The sequence below is a fragment of the Euleptes europaea genome, chromosome 3, assembly GCF_029931775.1.
Source record: "Euleptes europaea isolate rEulEur1 chromosome 3, rEulEur1.hap1, whole genome shotgun sequence".
Taxonomy (NCBI): Eukaryota; Metazoa; Chordata; class Lepidosauria; order Squamata; family Sphaerodactylidae; genus Euleptes; species Euleptes europaea.
This window is the reverse complement of record NC_079314.1, coordinates 33,239,837-33,260,496: the sequence shown is the minus strand read 5'-3', so window position 1 is coordinate 33,260,496 and position 20,660 is coordinate 33,239,837. Positions and strand designations below refer to the sequence as shown.

At 46.4% G+C, this 20,660-nt stretch overlaps 1 protein-coding gene across 1 annotated transcript in view; it reads right to left on the bottom strand.

Moving 5' to 3' along the window:
* MACF1 (microtubule actin crosslinking factor 1) overlaps positions 1-20,660 on the bottom strand; it is a 378,039-nt gene that overhangs the window by 25,777 nt on the left and 331,602 nt on the right. The window contains exons 65-80 of the mRNA XM_056846741.1: positions 19,340-19,571; positions 18,909-19,135; positions 17,871-17,993; positions 16,813-16,914; positions 16,112-16,213; positions 14,003-14,176; positions 10,972-11,127; positions 9,735-9,932; positions 8,766-8,894; positions 6,050-6,223; positions 4,488-4,643; positions 3,207-3,413; positions 2,411-2,530; positions 1,695-1,864; positions 893-1,052; positions 198-392 (exon numbers count right to left, since the gene is read on the bottom strand). Of these exons, the coding sequence (XP_056702719.1) occupies positions 198-392; positions 893-1,052; positions 1,695-1,864; positions 2,411-2,530; positions 3,207-3,413; positions 4,488-4,643; positions 6,050-6,223; positions 8,766-8,894; positions 9,735-9,932; positions 10,972-11,127; positions 14,003-14,176; positions 16,112-16,213; positions 16,813-16,914; positions 17,871-17,993; positions 18,909-19,135; positions 19,340-19,571 (2,625 nt within the window). The remainder of the gene's footprint in view (positions 1-197; positions 393-892; positions 1,053-1,694; positions 1,865-2,410; positions 2,531-3,206; positions 3,414-4,487; positions 4,644-6,049; positions 6,224-8,765; positions 8,895-9,734; positions 9,933-10,971; positions 11,128-14,002; positions 14,177-16,111; positions 16,214-16,812; positions 16,915-17,870; positions 17,994-18,908; positions 19,136-19,339; positions 19,572-20,660) is intronic.

Genomic DNA, 20,660 nt, shown 5'->3' with positions numbered 1-20,660 from the left:
AGAAGAGACGCTGGGAACTTTCAGACTGTTACATTGTATTTGAAGATATTTGTGCTCATACATTGTGCTCATAACACTGATGTTGCACCAAGTGGTTTTCTTATTCTTTAATTTAATGCACACACACTTATAATGCTTGTGAGTAGTATTCTTTGATAGCGTTTAGCCTGCAACCACTGACGGCTTCCTCTCCCCACCTGCTTCAAGGCCTGTTCCAGCCGGGTTTGCTTCAAGACAGACATCTTGCAGACGGTGTCCCAGCGGTTGCTCAGCTCCTGCAGCTGCACCTTCACCCACGTGGTGTCATCGCGGCTGTTCTCGATCAGCTCCCGCCCGGAACGCTTCAGCACCTGCACCGTGCCCGTTCGCTTGCCCAGCTCCTTTTGAAAAACCTGTCCCGAAGGGGTGGGGTGGGGGGTGAGGAAGAGGGAAGGCCGCATCAATGGATGTCTCTGTGGGGGGCTTCTTGACACACACACACCCCGAGTTCAGGGCTTTGGCACATCGATACAGGCTGCAGCCCAAGCGCACTGACCAGAAAGCCACATTGGACACGGCGACGCCAGGCAACTAGACTCAGTGACCCAAGACAGATTGCAATATAAGAACATAAGAAAGGCCATGCTGGATCAGACCAAGGTCCATCAAGTCCAGCAGTCTGTTCACACAGTGGCTGACCAGGTGCCTCTAGGAAGCCCCCAAACAAGACAATTGCAACAGCATTATCCTGCCTGTGTTCCAAAGCACCTAAGATAATAGGAATGCTCCTCTGATCCTGGAGAGAATCAGTATGCATCATGACTAGTATCCATTTTTATTAGTAGCTCTCTCCTCCATGAACATGTCCACCCCCATCTTAAAGCCGTCCATGATTCCTCATCCCGACCATTACCTTGTGGGCGTCCATTAAGTTCATGACCAGATCTAGGTCCCCGTGCACTGGCTGGTCTTCGGCCAACTGCGGCTCCACCTTGTACAGCCAGTCCACCAACGCTTGCAAGGCATCCATGAACTGGCCGGAGAAAAGCAACGCCTCTTCCAGTTTGTGCTGCCTGTAAAAAGGAGGGTGTCAGATGTCCCAGCAGTAGCCCATCTCCTTGGGAAACACAGAACTGCTCTGAGCTCGGTTTGTGCTTTAGTGAACACAGGGGTGTTTATGATCCTTAGGGTCTAGTTTCGACATATCTAAAGACTGCCCTTATGGGAAACCTGCATTGCTCTGTTGATGCAGGACATTTTCTATCTTCCTGCAAAGTGGCTTTCCTCCTAGCTGACCAGCGCCCTTTTAGCCGCTATGAGGAACTAAGTGTAAACCTATTTGATTGTTGCCATGTTTGATTTATTTATTTACATATAAACCATACTAATTGATCTGGATACAACTATATTTAATGACTATAACTGTAATTCATATGCCATTAAAGGTCGGTTGATTGATATCTAAAGGCCTCAAACACAAGCTGAGCAGGAATCAGATTAGTGTATTTGCAACTGCCCTGAATGGATCTAACAGAAGCACCACAAATCCTCTGAGCCCCAAGTAATCCAGCCCCTTGCTACTGATACACACATCTCCCCTCCCCCGCCCCCGCCCCCCACATAGGCAAGGCGGCCCAGTGTTTCTGGCTTCCACACCCTAGTATCCAAATTTCTTACAATGGCCGACCCAGGATGTTGTCCTAGCGGGTGCTCACCTTTCCACAGATTTGCCGCACACGGTGTCCCATTTGTCTCGGACTTCCCCGAAAAGATGGTCCAGGCTTTGGGTGTCATCTGGAAACTGAGCTTTCTCCTTCAGGGCTCTGCCTGTCCGAATTGTAGTGTCATAGACAGGCTGTTTGCTACCTAGAGTTTTTTGGAACTCCTGACCATTTTTCCGGGGTGGGAGGGGAAGAAAAAACAAAACACTTTTGGAATTTTTTAAAAGTGTGAACAAAACCCATTTGGAGCTAATCATTTTTATAAATTATATTTCTTAAGTCCAGATAACTTATCTAAACATTAGGGGTTTTCTGAGCAGCATTTGAAGGAAATGGATTCAGAACCTCCTGCCACACTGGAGAATTTCTTCTTTTTAGGATGTTTATGGGGTAGATTCACTTGTTTGTGCAGGACTGCCAACATAACAGAATCAGTTTTCTGAACAGGGGAGTGGGCCAAAGCTTACTTTGTTCTGTTCAAATCCCTAACTCAGCAAGATGTGCTACATTTACAAAGCATGAGTGAGCACTCAGGTTCTTTTAACAGTCAAGGAATGGCTGCTGTCAGTGAAGGAATCTGGGCTCTTGATCAGCCGGAAAGATGAGACAAATGTCCACCTTTCTTTGCCAGAACGCCAGCAAACAGACCTACATGCCAGGAGGTCTGGGAGGAACTGCCGCCTCCCTGTTCCAAGAAGCTGGATTCTAACCTTGTGCTTAGAGAGCTGCAGCTTGATCTTGTCAGGGTCGTTCGAAATTTCCAACTCGGAGTCCAGATGGTTCTCTGCGTCTTCCAACCAGTCAACGAGCTTCTTCCAAGCTTCGTGGAACTGCCATGATTCACAAGGTACAAAAAAAGTGTGCTTAGAAGCTGTCTTGCAGTTTTTCAAAATTCACCTTCAGCACCTAGTGCCAAAACTGCATCTTGGCTCAAGTCACCTCTTGCCTGATCTCCTTTTTGCCAGTCTTGCCTCTTGGCACCTCTCCTTTCCCCAACACAAAGCTCCTTAGCTGATGAAATGTCTCTCTCTTCTCCTAGCCAGAACTTTGAGTTCTCCTAACCACAAGTCTTTGCGTGGCCCCCACTGCCACTCTACATCAAGTTTCTAGTTCTCCTGGTTAAAGTTCTCTGCTCTTTCTAGATTTCCTCATTCACCACCACCCCTTACATTCTTGCTCCTCTTCTTCTTCACATGCTCAAATCACGATTTTGGCCCTTTCCTCATCTCTCCCCCTTTAGCCATTTTGCTCTCCAAGCCCGGATGATCCTCTCCTTGGATGTTTGTACATCCTGCTTCACCTTAAGCATTCCCTCCACAGCTGCCTATGCCCCCAGGGCCACTGGATACAGTCACATCCTGACCAATCCTATCTGCAATTCTTCCAAGCAGGAAGAGCATCGCTAGTCCCCGTACAGCCTCTGGCACACTGACGATACCCAAGCCACATGCACCAGGAGCAAAAGCAAGCCATGGTGCCTTCTCTTCCCACAGGCCGAGTCCTCACCTGCTTTGCCCGCTTGCGAGCATCGTCCAGACCCCGCCCCCTCTCGACTGAACGCTGGACGACCTTCTCCCAGCGCGACTGGACGCTGACTAGGAGGTTCTTGATTAGGACAACGTCCTGCTTCTGACTCAGGAATTTCAGCTGGTTTCCAGTTTGGTCCAAGCCGATGATCTGGTCCCGGTGTGCATTCACTTCATTCGCAAAGACCTGGGGAAAGACAATGAACACAGTCCACGCAGGGGTTCCCCAGGTGCCACACAATGCAAAGAAGTACATTTGTCTAGAATGCAAGTTGTTGTGAATGTAGTCCTCGCTTACCAGGAAGCCTTGGGCCAGTCACTGCGTTGCGGCCTAACCTACCTCACGGACTTTTTGTGGGTATAAAATGGAGGAAGGGTGGAATAAAATGTACTATACAGGCTGTCTACTGAAAGCCAACCATAGAGCATGGCTAGAGAGCTGGGAGACTCAGAAGGGCAAATCCCACCTCTTCTACAGCTCTGCCAGCTGAAGTCTCCTTGACTGAAGTTGTTGGTGAAGACAGAAGACAACCATGGATGTGGTAAGAAGGCTGCAAACTGAAACCCCTGCAGAAGCAGCTGAGCAAGATTCGAGTCCAGTAGCACCTTAAAGACTAACAGGGAATAAGGTTTCCAGGGTACAAGCTTTTGAGAGTCAGCACTCCCTTGCCAGATACCTGAGTGTCAAAAGCCTGGAAATCTTGTTGGCCCCTAAGGTGCTACTGGACTCAAATCTTGCTTTTGTACTGCTGACCAATATGGCTACCTGCTTGAAACTATCAGCAGAAGTGGCTGTGTTCCTAAACCAAATTATGCCCTTCCAGGGTGTAGGTCAAGCAGCAAAGTGACAACTGAGGTATGCTGGAGAGCCAGCATGGTGTAGTGGTTAAGAGCGGTGTTTTGGAGCGGTGGACTCTAACCTGGAGAACCTGGTTTGATCCCCCACTCCTCCACATGAGCGGTGGAGACTAATCTGGTGAACCGGGTTGGTTTCCCCACTCCTACACATGAAGCCAGCTGGGTGACCTTGGGCTAGTCACAGCTTGGTCCCGGGGCACACAAAAGACATAAAACACACCATCCAACTAATTTTAGAAACAAACTTCCAGTCCATATTCCCCCCCCCTCCAACGACAGAACTATAGAATCAAAAATGAATGCTCACAAAAACCCTCAGCTGTTTTTAATATTTCAGCTAAATCCAGCTCAAACAGCAACCCCGCCCACTCCTTTTTCAGCAAGAAGTACCAGGCGCCATTACCTTGTGATCCTCGATCTGTGAGAGCACGGTGCTGAGGATAAGGCTGGGCGAAGGGGCCACGTTCAAGCTCTGCTCTGCGAGGGTCAGCCAGTTGATGAAGTCCTGGAGGGAGTTCTGAAACTCCATGGCCAAGTTGAGGGCCTCTTCCAGCTTGGACTGAAGGGAGAAGACGGCAAAATGAGAAAGAGCGGAATGGGAACCCAAGTTCACAAAAGCCGTCACACTGGCGGTCTTTCTGAAGGGGGCCTCCTCCATTCAATCAGAGAACATGCCCTGCTTCCTGAGGGGTGACCTTTCCCCCCCTAAACAGAGGAACTCCTTCTTCCTTTGGAAGCACCTTGAGAATTAATGTGTCAGTTCACTAAGCAAAATGTCTTTGTTTGGGACAACCAAGGTGCAGTCCTGAAAAAAGAAGGCTTTACCTATAGAAGATACTGTTAGCACACCATACAAATTAGATACTGTGCACATGAGCACATGACTGTGTTATACTGAATGAGAACATCAGTCCATCATGGTCTGTATTATCTACTCCGCCTGGCAGTGGCTCTCCAAAGTCTCAGAGAGGTCTCTCACATCACCAACTACCTGATTAAGTAGAGATGGCAGGGACTGACCCTGGGACCTTCTCCACGGAAAGTTGCCTTCTATTCTACTGAGCCAAACCTTTGATCCATCAAGGTCAGCATTGTCTACTCTGCCTGGAAGTGGCTCTCTAGAGCCTCAGGCGGAGGTTTTTCACAACACCCTAAGTACCTGATCCTTTTTTACTGGAGATGTCATGGATTGAACCTGGAACCTTCCGCATGTCAAGTGGATACCGTATCACTGAGCCACAGCCCTTTTCCTGGGATTAAAAAGCAGCAGTAGAATATAATATCTTGACCACAATGTCTAGCTTTTTACCGTCTTGTAGGCAAACTCTTGACAGGATAGCAAAGATCCTTGTACTCCAGACTGGGAGGTCTGATAGGAGCTGAAATGGGTCTGTTTCCTCTTGCACTCTGCCCCAGCAGCCCTTAAACTAAGCACTCCATGTTGACTTTAGCTAGTCTTCTCACACTTCTAACTCAGACTCTTAATGAAATTCCTGTCTTTTTTCCACTTGATACCATCATCCACCATGGCCAAATATTACCCAAGTTCTAACATCTCCTATGTGAAGCTGGGAGCGGGGGCAGAGGGGGGGGGAACGGACTCTGGCCGGCACAGGATCTCCTCCTTACTCTTATACAGGCCAGAAACTGCACTGGGGCCATGGCTCAGTGACAGAGCACCAATTCTGCATGCAGAAATTCCTGGGTTCAACCCCTGCATTTCCAGTACTCTGAAGAGCTGCTACCAGTCAGAGGAGAGAATCCTGAGCTAGAAGTGCCAAGGGCCTGGCTGAGCATACAAGGGTGTTTGGGTGAGCATACAAGGGTGTTCCCCCCCTCACGGATGCTGATTTGCTGAGCATACATGGGTGTTCCCCCCCCCTCTGGATGCTGATTTGCCCACCACCACTGTTAGCACAGTCATTGGGTGGCACAACCCTAACCTCACACCCCCTTGCACGCTACCTTTCTCTCTTCCATCTTCGTGCTGATGAGGCCCCACTTCTGTTCCAGGAGGGCCACGCTTTGTTCCGTCTTCGATCCGGATCCAGAGTCGTCCCGACTCAGAAGCATCAGCCGCCCCTTCGCCAAGAGCTGGCTGTAGACCTCCTCGTTGGCTTTAAATTGGGCATAGAGCTCCTATGGCAAGGAAACATCGAGAGCACGTCACACACGGGTGGCTTCTGAGGACATGGTATTTATTTATTTATTTGACTTGTGTGCCGCTCTTTCCTGACTTTCATTTGTGGCATCTAAAATTCTGTCATGACCCAAGTGTGCATTGATCCAGTCAATGGGAGGTAACTGAAGCCACTCACTATTACAAACATTTTTTCTTCTTGCCAACTCCCCAATTTCTTCATTTACCTCAAGGTCACCCTCAGAATTTGCTGCAGGCTAGCAGTGTTTTTTTCTTTGTGCCTTTCGTGCACAACAATTCTGTGGAAGAGCTTATTCCTCTTAAGTTTTCTAGTTTACTGGACTTGATGCTCTCATTGACTGGGACAGCAAGACCCGCCTCCTCTATTTTGTCTACACATTTCATACCTGTATCTCACTAATACCTGAATCTCACGAATACTTCCTAAAATGTCCACTATTCTCATTTGGCACACCAATTCTGGGTCCCATCTTGCTGAGGAGGTTTCTGGTATCTGCAGGTTAATGCCTGACACATCAGCACGATTCACACATAACAACAATGGTTTGTCATTATTTGGGGAATCCTCGCCTTGTATACACCCTCTTCCTTCTCCCCGAGTATAACCGAGCAATGACATGTTGCCAAAGCAAACCACAGTTCGTCATTTTCTCCAAATCACAACTGCAGTTTGTTCCCTGTACCCAGCCCCTTTTTATTCATAGCTTGGAATCCTGGTTTGGCGGGGCAGAGAATAAACCACAGCGGCAGTGATTTGGGCAAAATGACAACACTGAATCTTTTACCTGTGCCTGAGGAGAGGGAGAGGAAAGTATGCAAGCCTGAGAATTCCTCATACTCATTCCCATAATGGTGAACTGACATTTGTTGAATCTTGATATTGTATTCCTTTCCACACATCCTTTGCACATTCATGCCCCCCTACATCCTGTTGGGTTTCTTTAAATGGCTGTGTCATTTCCTTCTTATTACCAAGTTCTACTCTGTCCACAGTTGAGATGATCAGGACAATTTCCTGCATCATCCCTCAGGGGTGAACTGTCCCAACTCAGATGCTCTGAAGTTCCTGTTAGTTTTCACCAGACGTTGGTCTAAAGGCTTTTCTTGCTACTTTCTGCTATGAAGCCCTGACAGCACTTCAAGAGAAGCCTCCCTCTTCAACAGGCCCACTGAGTGGCCACCCCAGGGTTACAAATACTCTTCATGGACTGAACATGTGCAAACTTTGCACATCAGCTTATATTCCCTTTTTTGTCCCTTAATGCTTTTAACATTAAGAACAATGGATCCTCCAGGGCTGAATAAGAAAACAGGATTCTTATCTCACGTCAGATGCTAATTTTCTGCCTCTATGCATTTCTGTAAGAGCCCCTTGGTGCAGAATGGTAAGCTGCAGTACTGCAGTCCAAGCTCTGCTCATGACCTGAGTTCGATCCCAAAAGAAGTTGGTTTCAGATAGCCTGCTCAAGGTTGACCCAGCCTTCCATCCTTCTGAGGTCGGTAAAATGAGTACCCAGCTTGCTGGGGGTAAAGGGAAGACGACTGGGGAAGGCACTGGCAAACCACCCTGTAAACAAAGTCTGCCTAGTAAACGTTGGGATGTGATGTCACCCCATGGGTCAGGAATGACCCGGTGCTTGCACAGGGGACCTTTATCTATAAGCGTTTCTGCCCTGCTCTAATAGAGCTGAGAAAAGATTCTTAAGTGTAAGGATGTGTCACTGGTAACCAAGATCAAGTTAATTCATGCCATCGTATTTCCTATTACTATGTATGGGTGTGAAAGCTGGACAATGAAGAAAGCTGATAGGAAGAAAGTAGATTCCTTTGAAATGTGGTGTTGCAGGAGAGTGTTACGAATATCCTGGACTGCCAAAAAACAAATCAGTGGGTTATAGATCAAATCAAGCCTGAACTGACCCTAGAAGCTAAAATGACTAAACTGAGGCTGTCGTACTTTGGTCACATTATGAGAAGACAAGAATCACTGGAAAAGACAATCATGTTAGGAAAAGTTAAAGGCAGCAGGAAAAGAGGAAGACCCAACAAGAGATGGATTGACTCTATAAAGGAAGCCATGGCCCTCAGTTTGCAAGACCTGAGCAAGGCTGTTAAGAATAGGACGTTTTGGAGGACACTGATTCATTGGGTCACCATGAGTCGGAAGCGACTTGGTGGCACTTAACACACACACTAATAGAGCTGATTACATTTTGCAGTGTACCTTTGTATTCTGATTCCCTTGTTTGCAACACCCCTTCCACCTTCTCACTGGGATATAAGAGCTCAGGGATCTACATTCCTATTTGTATCTGACAAAAGGAGCTTTGACTCTCAAAAGCTTATACCCTGGAAATCTTGTTTGTCTCTGAAGTGCTACTGCACTCAAATCTGGAACTTCTCCGTTCCCACCTTCTTGAACTCTTAGGTCCTACCTGTCTGTGTAGAGACTTTTCATGATGAATTACTGGTGAGGCTAGCTCAGCTGCCACAGAGGTCAATTCAGCAATTCCAACTCACCATATGGGCACTTAGTTGTTCCCGGGCAGTTTCTGGCAACCCGCCTGTTGGTTTGGAGGCCGACAGCTGGCTCTCCATCCTCGTGAGCCACAGGATGAAGTCTTCAATTTCGCCATGGAAACCCTGAGCCTGCAAAAGAATGCGAAGAGCATCATGGATTGTTTCTTGATTTGAACATCGGCATTCCACCTGTTCCTGGAAGCTTTAAGGCATGGGCAAGGGTTTCAAAAGGAAAAGGAGAGAAATACACGCCGAAGAAGCAACATAAAACATCATCAAGCGAAAATATCATCCCGGCCTATTCCCAGTAAGCTTTCTCCAGCTTAGCAACGGAGTCACCAAAAGCCACAAATCTTCTGAGAGACTCTGGCTCCAACAATACTTCGCCTCCAAAGGAAACAGAGTTCCAAATTGCTGGGCAGTGGCAGAGTGTGTGCATGTAGGGGGCAGCCCTTAGTTGGCAAATGGCTTAGATAACTGGACATTACCCCTGAACACCATGGGCCTCTCGTCTATGTATTTGTGAAGCTGCTCCAAAGGACCTAATTCATTACACCTTATTCTGTCCTCTTTACACAGAGCCCAAATCTAAATTTCTCAGAGCATTCCTGAAGGGCCTAAATCATTTTCCAGATCCAAAGAAGATGCTCTTTCTCCTATCAGACGCCAATCCTTACATCTCCTACGAAGTTTCACTCTTTGCTTTAGCAGCCAAGAAAATCTGAGCTAAAGCTGTTTTTAATCAGGGAATTTAACAAAATTTAATTACTAGCTTCTTGGGGGTTAGACTGTTTTAAAGTTATTTCAGTGTTATTTTATGTTGATGTAATTTTAATGATTTGTATGATAGATTGTGATGGCCTTCGGCCACAAACAATAAATTGTATCACTATCACTAGCTGACATTAGCAAGAGATAAGTGAAATGCTAAGAGCGCATCAACTCTTGCGCCAGACCACGGCGGCTCACCTGCTGAAGGGTTATCTGCAACTGCTGTTCTCGTTCCTCTGTCTTCTGCAACACCGACTCCCAACACGCATTCATCATCTCCAGCCGGTTCCGGAGGCTGCTGGCGTCATCTCCCGCGCTGGATTCCAGGAGCTCGTTGCCAGCTTTGTTCACAGTCTCTACCGTGGATTGGTGGGCCAACACGTCGTTTTTCAACACCTTCGCACGGCCATCGGGGGCAGAGGGGAAAACAAGACATGCTTTAAAGCAGCGTACTTTTCCACCAGAGTTTGGAAGGAGGTCCAATAAACACCTCCATCCTCCACAAGTCGGTACTGCAAGGCAACCGTTCTGAAGATGCCAAGAAACGATACTTCCTTTCAAGAGACCCGTTTCGGCGGCTTCCTGAACTCTGCAGCTCTAGCACACAAAATTCAGGACCAAGGACAAGTGACGATGTTTTCTGGGCTTCACCATCAACAATGTCATAAGAATATAAGAAAGGCCATGCTGGATCAGACCAAGGTCCCTCAAGCCCAGCAGTCTGTCCACACAGTGGCCAACCAGGCGCCTCTAGGACGCCCACAAACAAGACGACTGCAGCAGCATTGTCCTGCCTGTGTTCCAATACACCTAATATATTAGGCATGCTCCTCTGATCCTGGAGAGGATTGTTGTGCATCATGGCTGTATTCATTTTGACTAGTAGCTATAAATACTTCTCTCTTCCATGAACATGTCCACTCCCCTCTTAAAGCCTTCCAAGTTGGCAGCCATCACCACATCCGGGGGCAGGGAGTTCCGCAATTTAACTATGTCTCTAGAGGGGGGCAGTCATTCTTACTCTCGTGACACCAGTGTCCCAGTAAAGGGTGCCGTGTGACTCACCAATCCAAGCAAACACCTATAAAGATTATCTGCTGGACAACCAAGGAGGGTCTTCTCAAAATATTCCCTGCCCTTCCTCAAGCAAGATTTGGTACAGCTGTAATGCCCTAGCAGCAAGTAGATATCTAAGGTGAGGGATCTACACCACAGGGGAGTCCAAGGTCTAGGGGGACATCGTGGCCAAAAGAGGAAAGGAGGGGCTTTCTCATTAGCCAGTATTGCTATCCTTGACTGGCAGCAGCTCTCCAAGATGTTTCCTCCTGGAGGCAACTTGAAGCGGGGATGTCAAGGACAGAACCTAGGAACGTATGCAAGCAGAGCCAGTGTCCTACCACTGAGCAAAGGTCGCACTTAAGGGATTTGCACTTACATGGTGTTTTGCCAGCTCCACCTCAATGACCTTTGGGTCGCCGTTGATAGGTCTCTGGGCATCCAACAGCTCTTCGGTATGCGTCAGCCATGCCACCAGTTCGGCCAAGGCATGCTGAAACTGGCCAAGGGCCAATAAAGCACCTTCCAGCTTGTGCTGTTTGTGGAAGATGAAGAAGAGAAATTATTTTTCTCCATCTTTTTATCATCATCATCATCGCAGAGAGTGCTTTATAATTTGCAAACTATTTAAATGCATAACTTGGACTTCGCTCATACAGAGTATTCCATTGATTTATCATTTTCATCCATGTCAGAGAAAAACAGTGGCTCTCCATCCTCGTGAGCCACAGGATAAAGTCTTCAATTTCTTTTGATGAATTTGTACACGCCATATTAGATAGTTTAAGTTCCAGCAATCTTTAAAATTGTCATGTGACCTTTTAATCCAGGTACCTAAGGTGATTTCCATTACCTAACCAACAGTATTTGAGCCATAACTAAGAATATCATCATAATTAGTCTGTTACTTCTGCTTACTCCTGACAAAGTTTGTGTGTATTTGTGTGTACAACTGTATTTAAGACCATGTCCCAGGACACTGCAGTTTTTGACCACCACCAGGCACGTTCAAAATCTGGGCCTGTTTTAGAACATTTCCAGCATGCGAAGGCGTTTAATACATGCATATTATTTAGCTCTTGAGGTATAACATACCATATATAGTATTTTAAACTGCTTCCTTTAGAGTCAAATCCTATCCCCAAGGAAAAGTGATCCTGTTCCTAACTGGCTAGATTCCAGCCTGGTCCTGTTAAATCCACCCTAAGTTCAGCTTCCTATATTTACTGCTGTTTTCCATAAGGTATCACATAACTGAGTAGTCATCATCTTTGCATTTTCCTATAATAATTGTTCTATTTTCAATAAAACCAGATTTACTCGGTTATGAGACAAAAATCGCAAAAGAAAATGTCTAACATGACAATACTGGAAAAGAAGATTCCTGCAGCTGTGCATTTTTAAACACACTTCCTCGTATGTCACTGAGATTCCTTCCCCAATCAAAATCCTTTAATAGTCTCTCTTTATCCATTCTGTGAATGTCCCTATTACGTGATCTGGATTAAACTGATGATGATAAACTACTGATTCTAAAACTGGTATTCCTGGGTCAAAGTGCATTTTTATATTTTTGGTTCTTATCATCTGTACCTCTAATGAATTGCTTCTCATATTTTTGTTAATCCACAGTTCTAGAGGAGCTGATGTCCCTCTCTGCTCCATATAAATCCACTGGTTATTTTTCTCCAGTGAAAGTTCTCTTTTATCCAAGGTAGCTGAGTTGCTTAATATACCAACTTGAGGTTTGATGTGGTTAGTCCCCAATCACCCCCCGGCACCCTGTTTCTAATTTGGGAAAGTTAACATGGGGGAGGAGAGCCTCTCTATACAAGATCACCAGAAAGGGAACCTGCAATCTACAAATTAGATTCTGATACTCCAAACACCAATCATAGCACTTAACTACAAACACTATACGAGTGTTTTGGTGTGTTCACAAAAGACTCTAATTATTAAGACAGAGAAAAAGTATTAATATATTTAGCTCACCTGAAATCAATATTGGATTAGATAGGATTTCAGTTTCCTCTTACTCACATGTATTTATTATATAAATTAATTAGATAAATTTAACTTGGATAAATTCCATGGCTCTTTAAAGTCAGTCATCAATTTCCCCTTAATCCATGAGAGTATTTTAAAGTTCTGCACAGGTCGTGGTTCATTAGATTACATTAAACTAACGAATCCACAGCTTCCAAACAGAGCTTAACAGAGGCAACCAAAGGCTTAATCATCTGCTTCCACATTCAGATTCGATTAGTTCAGAAGGCTGGTGGCCTGTCCCATACAATGTACGTAAGTGCCATCAAATCTCATCTGATCCTAGCAAGGGCCTTTCAAGGCAAGTGAGAAGCAGAGGTGCTTTGCCATTGCCTTCCTCTGCAGAGCCTTCCTGGGTGGTCGCCCATCCAAGTACTGGCCCTGCTTAGCTTCTGAGAGCTGACGAGATCAGGCTATACGATGCTGCCTCCCCTCGCAGTCCTGTATAAACCTTCAGTTAATAGCACACATTAGTCCATCAGTTTATAATCCTATGTTTCAACTTCCTTATTTAGAAGATGAGTTGGCTTAGAGTTGTTACAGAGGAAAAATATTAGTTCGTTGGTAACAGTCTCTCTCTGAGCATCTGAAGGAATCGACACGGTAGTTTATTCTCTACTTTTTTTTTTTAACCAGTACAGCATTTTCTTGGGATGTCAGAGGAAGAATAATGAAAAGACCCCAGAAAGTAGAGGGCCTTTTAACATAAAGAGTGATAGAGTTTTAAAGTTTCTGGGACTTAATTTTTAGTATTTGTTACGGAGAATTTCGAATTGTAAATTTGTTTATAGGTTATGTTTTTCCTGCAGTTTGTGTTTTGTATATATACCATGTTTATTGGCAGTTACTACATGAAGTTGGTTGTATACTGATCTTATTCCTTTTGTTTATTCCCTGTACCTGTTTTTGTGCTGGTGTGGACCAGAATAAAGTGTTAAGTTAAATTAAGGCCTCAGAAAGTCCAATGGGGGTCATGCAGGCAACAGTGAGGAAGTTCTGCTGAATGGAGGATCTAGCTTGCTCTGATTCTTCCGCTTGGCTCTGAATGCAACCGCTGCGAGTCCTCAGCAGCTGTACTTGCAGCAGCCTCTACAGCCCTCCTCTAATGGGATGGAAACTAGGTCCCCCCACGAGAAGGCAGGGAACCCCTGCTTAACTGGTGGAGCGGATAACACGATAGCTGCTCTCGCTTAGATCTCTCTATCACCCACTACCGAGAGCCATTTTAAGAACCATCTTTGATGACAGGCGCTCATTTTCCACTTTGAGATTCTGGTTCATTATATCCCACCTTTCCAATGGTCCAACACTGCTGGGTTCCGAGGCTGCCCACCCTCCACAGCCCCCCTGGGAGATTGCCGTACCTGCCTGTGGGCTATTTTCTCCCCCAGGTTCTCCCACAGATGCTTCAGTTCTGTCAGCGGCTCCCTGATGATGTCTCGATCGGTCTCGTCGGTAGCTTTTTTGAGCATCAGCTCCCCCTGATGATTCAGTTTCTCCATCTCAATTTGCTGCTGGTAAACTTCCATTTTAAATTCCTGCCGAAGGAGGAGAAAGTCAGCAAACTTTTTTGTAATCATTACTATATACACAATACAGTACTGATCAATCACTTAGCAATACATGTAGACGTTACACTTCTCAAAAGTTCAGTGAGATACATGGGCCATAAATAAAGAAGAGAGAAGGCAGTCTAATTTGCAGTACAGTGAGACACAGCTGAACATAAATGACTAAATCCTGTCGTCCCCCCACAGCTGCTGGAGTTGTTACAACATCAGTCACTCTCTGTAATTTGTCAGAAAAGAATGGGGAAACGGACATTTGCTTATTTGTTTGCACTCTTTTCACTAGTCAAGACTCCAAAGCCTACCTAAATAATATCTGTCAACGCAAGAAAAGAGAAACACTTCAAATAACAAATTAACAATGCTTATATCTTAACATTTAACATATACTTACAGTGCAATCCTAAGGGGGGCGAAAGGGCTTTGGTGGCGGCATGACCCCAGCGCCAGTGTAAATGCCACTTACCCCATCCAAATGGCCCCTTACGCCAGCACCAGGGAGCAGCGTGGCATGGGTGCCGGCATAGCAGCCGCAACAGCATACCTCCAGTGCAGGGGCTCATGCTGGCGCCAAAGGGGGCGTTCTCGGGGGGTGGGGCTGACAGTAATCAGCTCCCTGAGCTCTTTCGCCTCGGGAACACCCTCTTCGGCTGGCGTGAACTTAGGCCAGAAAAACTGGTGGTGCAGCCCTTGGAACGGCATACAGCCGTTTCACAGGCTTCAGGGAATTTCCCTGTGCGGCTTGCTGGCCGCAGTGCAGCAAGCTGCTCAGGAGGCTGCATGGCTGCACCATGGCTGCACTGTCCCTGGGAGCACTGCAAGTACCCCCCTCTTAGGATTGCGCTGTCTTATAGCTAAATAACTAATATTATATAAATTATCTAACACAGTATCTCAGCACTATATCAAACAGGCATACAATCTGTCTGTCTGTCTGTCTGTCTGTCTGTCTATCTATCTATCTATCTATCTATCTATCTATCTATCTATCTATCTATCTATCTATCTATCTTTACTACATTCCAGTAACTTATGAACAGCCTCCATCTTTGCACAAATAAATCCTGAGAATATGCTTTACCTTTTTTTTACTCACCTGTCTGCAAACTGAAATTTTTATCCATAATCATGCTATACTAGCATTTCCTTGGCTTTATTTCTGTATTTGGTATCTTTGAGTCTACTATTTTTGTTTTGCTGCAAGGAAGCTGGTCGCTACTATCATGTTTCTAAGTGAGTAAGTAATAATTAAGTGCCATCAAGTCGTAACCAACTCATGGAGACCTCTCAAGGGGATTTCAAGACAAGAGATGAGCAGAGGCGGTTTACCGTTGCCTCCCTCTGCATACCAACCCCAGCCTTCCTTGGAGGTCTCCCATCCAAATACTAACCAGGGCCAACCTTGCCTAGCTTCCAAGCCCTGACAAGCTCAGACTAGTCTAGGTGATTTAGGCTAAATAAGTGCCCATGCCTTCTCCCCCATTTGACCGAACAGAATTAGCACTGAGTTCCATGGTACTTTACATTCCACAATCACACTCAAGATATCACAAAGACCTTTTCCCCAAAAGGGTTTCAGCTACGGAACAACTCCACCACATGTGGATGAATAAACCCTTCTCTTGTAAACAACACCACCAGCGATCACTACTAGTTTGGAACATCCTGCGAATCCTAGTTGGTGTATAATATCATCTGTAAAGCCACTTTAAACCATTTCCCCCAATAGTAACATTAAGAGAGATACCCATTATATCTTCATATATATTTTTTTTCAGATGAGACTTGTAATTTCTTGTAACAGGTCTTGCCTGCCGCTTTGCTTGGCAAGTGGGACATTTCAAGGCGCTAGACCTCAACTACCGGCGGCGGCACCCCCAAGCTCCTGTCCGGTACGGTACGCACCTTCATCTCGTTCAGCTGCTCTTTGACCGTGTTGAGGTCGGTGCCCACGGGCGGCATGTTGCAGAGTTTAATCACCGTGTTGTCCAGCCAGTCAAACATAGCCTGAAAATGAACACAGCCACAAATGGAGAAAAACCAGCCAGCTGTCGCCCTACCAAGGCATGGCAGTCTTGCACTATATATGGAGCTGTGGTGGATGGTACCGTCAAGTCACAGCTGACTTATGGCAACCCCGTCAAGGCAAGAGACGTTCGGAGGTGGTTTGCCATTGCCCACCTCCGCGTGGGCTGAGAGAGTTCAGAGGGATCTGTGACTGGCCCAATGTCACCCAACAGTCTTAATGTGGAGAAGTGGGGCATTGAACCCAGTTCTCCAGATTAGAGTCCCACCGCTAAGCCAGACCAAAGGCCCACATCTACTCCAGCAAACTGGGCAACACAAGCCAGGACCATGCTCTGCTGCCTGCCCCCAGTATTAGGTACTCAGAAGAACACTGCCTCTGACCATGGAGGTTCCATTTAGCTTGTGCAGCTTATAACTGCTGCCAAACTCATTCTGACTAATTCAGCTTTGAGTTTACGGTGCTTCTCTAGAGTCTGATGCAATGGTGAAGGCTTTATTGCAACAGAAAGTAACCCTTCCTGCCTTTAACACATCAGCCTTCACTTCGCATACATCCTTCCCCAGCCACCCTCCGTTACCTGCAATGTGTCTTGATACTGCACCGCCGACTGCATGGCCTCCTCCAGCCTTTCCAGCCTCTCCTTCCAGGTTCTGTTCAGGTTTTCCCAAGCGCTGTTCATCTGTAAGGGAAAGGAGGGATTCAGTGGCCCTGGAGCAGCTTACGAGCCCTGGACCCAGAGGGTTTGAGCTGGAGGGTGAGGAAGAATCGAGCACCCAACCAACCTCTGCCAGCAAACTCACCGGGCGCAATCCCCTCGGACAACTTGTTTTTTCAGTACAGCAACATAAAATATTTACCTGGGAAAGCCCTTCAGGGTGTCCCTGAGGACTCATCTTAGAATCATAGAGTTGGAAAGGACCATACAGGCCATCTAGTCCAACCCCATGCTCAATGCAAGATCAGCCTAGAGCACCCCTAATAAGTGTTCATCCAGCCACTGCTTGAAAACTGCCAGAGTGGGGGAGCTCACCACCTCCCTAGGCCGCCAATTTCGCTGCTGAACTACTCTTACTGTAAAAAAAAATTCCCTAATATCCAGCCGGTACCTTTTCACCCATAATTTAAACCCATTATTGTGAGTCCTATCCTCTTCTGCCAACAGGAACAGCTCCCTGCCCTCCTCTAAGTGGCAGCCCTTCAAATAGTTAAAGAGAGCAACCATGTCCCTCCTCAATCTCCTCTTCTCCAGACTAAACTTTCCTCAGTCTAAAGGTTCTTTTTGGGGGGTGGGGGGCTATTGTCCTGTCTGCTCTGATCTTCTGCCCATCTGAATGGTAGATGGGATGAATAGATTGCTAAGCGTGGGCAGGGGCTGCGTTCTTTCTTTTGGGTCTTGCTTCCTGCTCTCCTGATCCCACACAAGACACTGCCTGGAGCAAAGGCATTCAACTGGGGGCTGGTGTGCTCATAGCATCTCATCTGAACTTGCAAAGCAGATCCATGACGTGCACAGCTGCTCTGCATGGGTCTGAGGGAAACAAAACGCTGCATGAGTGCACCTCCCCAAAGGAGAATGTGTCTGGCCCGGGAATTGCCTTGGGCACGGCAGAAACCAGCACGGACATTTCTACTCACCTCATCGATGCTTTTCTTCACTTCTGGTTTTTCCGTCTCACCGCAGGCGAAAATCAGATCGGTCCCCAGGATCCGGATGAATTCCAGCTCTTCATGCAAACCGTCTGTTTCCTCCTTGATAGTCTACAGAGAAGATCAGAGCAGCGGCAGGCGATGGGTTTAATAGTAAAACTCTACTCCTGAATGGTGGCTGAACTGTCAGAGTGACCCCAAGCATAGAGTTGCAAGCAACCCATTTTTCTTCACTGGGCTAATTTCTAATGAAAGAGGGGCTCAAGCTCCGATACGACCTGCTCCACTATAACCACAGGCAGGATGACTGAAATTACTGAACGGAGATTTCACAGAGCCGCTGAAGAAGACCCTTATTGAGCTATTTTGATATGAACACTCTGAATGTATCTATCATGTAGAAGGAGCTCTCCAATGCCCAGAACGCAAGGAAGCTTAGTATGAGCAGAAGAAGGAAGCCTGTCCCTTGCCAAGCAGTCTAATATGGAATATGGAAATGGAAAAACAAGTTTTGGAAGATAGGTTCAAGTCGGTCTGTATTAGAAGAGCAAAATTCGAGTCCAGCAGCACTTTAAAGACCAACAAGATTTCCAGAGTATAAGATAACTGACGAAAGGAGCTTTGCTTCTTGAAAGCTTATGTTCTGGAAATCTTCAGGCTACTGGACTCAAGACTTGGAAGGAATTCCTATTCCAAGAGAAGACATCCTTTGCTGGAAGACTTATTTCCTTTGTATTTAGACAACGCTTTGCAAAGTCATAAAATCATACAGTTGGAAGGGGCAATACAGGCTATCTAGTCCAACCCCCTTGCTCAATGCAGGATCAGCCTAAAGCATCCCTGACAAGTTTTCGTACAGCTGCTGCTTGAAGACTGCCAGTGAGGGGTAGATCACCCCCTCTCTAGGCAGCTGATTCTAGTGAGAAATCGCTGCAGTCCCTGTTGCATTTAGAAAGTCAACAACGGACCCTGCAAAGCCCTTTCTCCTGAAGCAGAATCGGTGGTGTATTTTTTTGACCTCCTTACCTCTGCGGCTTCCACCTGCTGCTTGATGATGGATGGGTCAATCCCGGGACTCTCCAGGTCATGGACAATGTCCTGGGTATCTCGGATGGTGGTCAGGAGGGCGGCCATGTCATACCAGAACTTCTCCGCCAGTTCCAGGACATCCAGGAATTTGATTTCGCGTTCCTCAGCCCGCGCTTTGATGTCTTCCCAGAAAAACACCATCTGATCCAATTTATCCTGGATTTCTGAAAGGTCAGAAAGGAGGACAACATCACAAAACTGGAAAACGAGGCTCCTTTTCTATCCAAAGAGAACCGTCCAGAATACAAGAGACTTCTGACGCCATGGAACACATACAGAAATATGCTTAACAGGTGTGGCATATAGAAGGAACACAAGCGCATGAACACACAAACTCTCCAGGTGTGCCGGGGCTCCAGCCCCCTTACCTTTCGCTGCCAGGTCCTTGTCTGCTCCTTGGGATCGCCCAATCAATTTTTCCCCACGGCGCTTCAGAGCTTCGAAGGATGGCTGCAGCTTTTCCAGCTCCATCGTGGCATTTTTATTGTCGCTGATGCACTCCCGGATCTTCTCCACCTCTGCCGGGATCAGCGGGGGCATGCGCAGGCGGGAGGAGAGGTTCTCCAGCGTCTCCAGCATTGGTTCAATCTTGTCGTGGAACTAAAGGGAAGGAGGAATCATTAGAGAGGACAAAGGAGAGAGACACATCACAAGACATAACTGTGGGGATAAACCACAGAGGTTCTGAGGTTCAACTGGGGTTTCAGAGCCAGAATAGCTTCATAAATTCCCCTTTAATCGACAAAGACATCCAGAACTGTGCCTTGAGGTCCTTGTCAGTACCGCTTCTGGACAATCACTCCAGAGGGGGTTTTTCTTTTTCAAAAAATTTATCTTGGCAAGGGCTATACCACTTCTGGAACTCTCTTTCCAGGAAGCCTTGCCTGACCCCTTCCGTTGCCATCTTCCTCCAGTGGGCAAAACCTTTTTTTGTTTCATTTGGCATTCCCTCAACGACCCCTCCTTCCGTCTCTATGTTTTAAATGTTGTTTTTTATGTTTTTTTCTATGGGTATTTCTGCTTTGGTTTTAATAGTTTTTGTTTGGTTTTTAATGGTTTTTAAGACCTGTTTTTATTAGGTATGTATGTTTTCCATTTGTTAGCCGCCTTGGTGGCCCTGATGAGGGCAGAAAAGCGGGGTATAATTTTGTAAATAAAATAAGTAATCGCTGTGCCTCTTCACCAAGGCTTTTTCGTTGCACATGCGTGACTTTGGAACGATGGAAGCTGCCTGGATTCCTCGGTCAGTTTCACTATCAAGTCAGCCTTCTAGAAAAAGCCATAGGCTGGAGAGAAATTCATCTCAAACTGACACGCTTGCATCTATTCCCAGCTCAAGTTTGGGAGGACCATTTTACTAAAATCTTTTCCACTGTTACAGACAGCTGTTCTGATATATCAGACCCTGGTCCTTTAGACCTCCCTGAATGGCCTCCTGTGAGCCGTGGTGACATTATTTCCCTGATTAACCAGCTCAAAATGGGGAAGGCTCCAGGACCTGATGGTCTCCCTCCTGAACTGTTCAAAGAAAATCTGATATGGTGGGCCTCCCCACTTGCTACTCTTTTTACTCTTATTGATACAACAGGGAGGATGCCTGAAGCTTGGACTAGGGCTATAATAGTCCCCATTTATAAAAAAAGTGACTCACATCTGGTAGATAACTATCGCCCCATTAGCCTCCTGTCC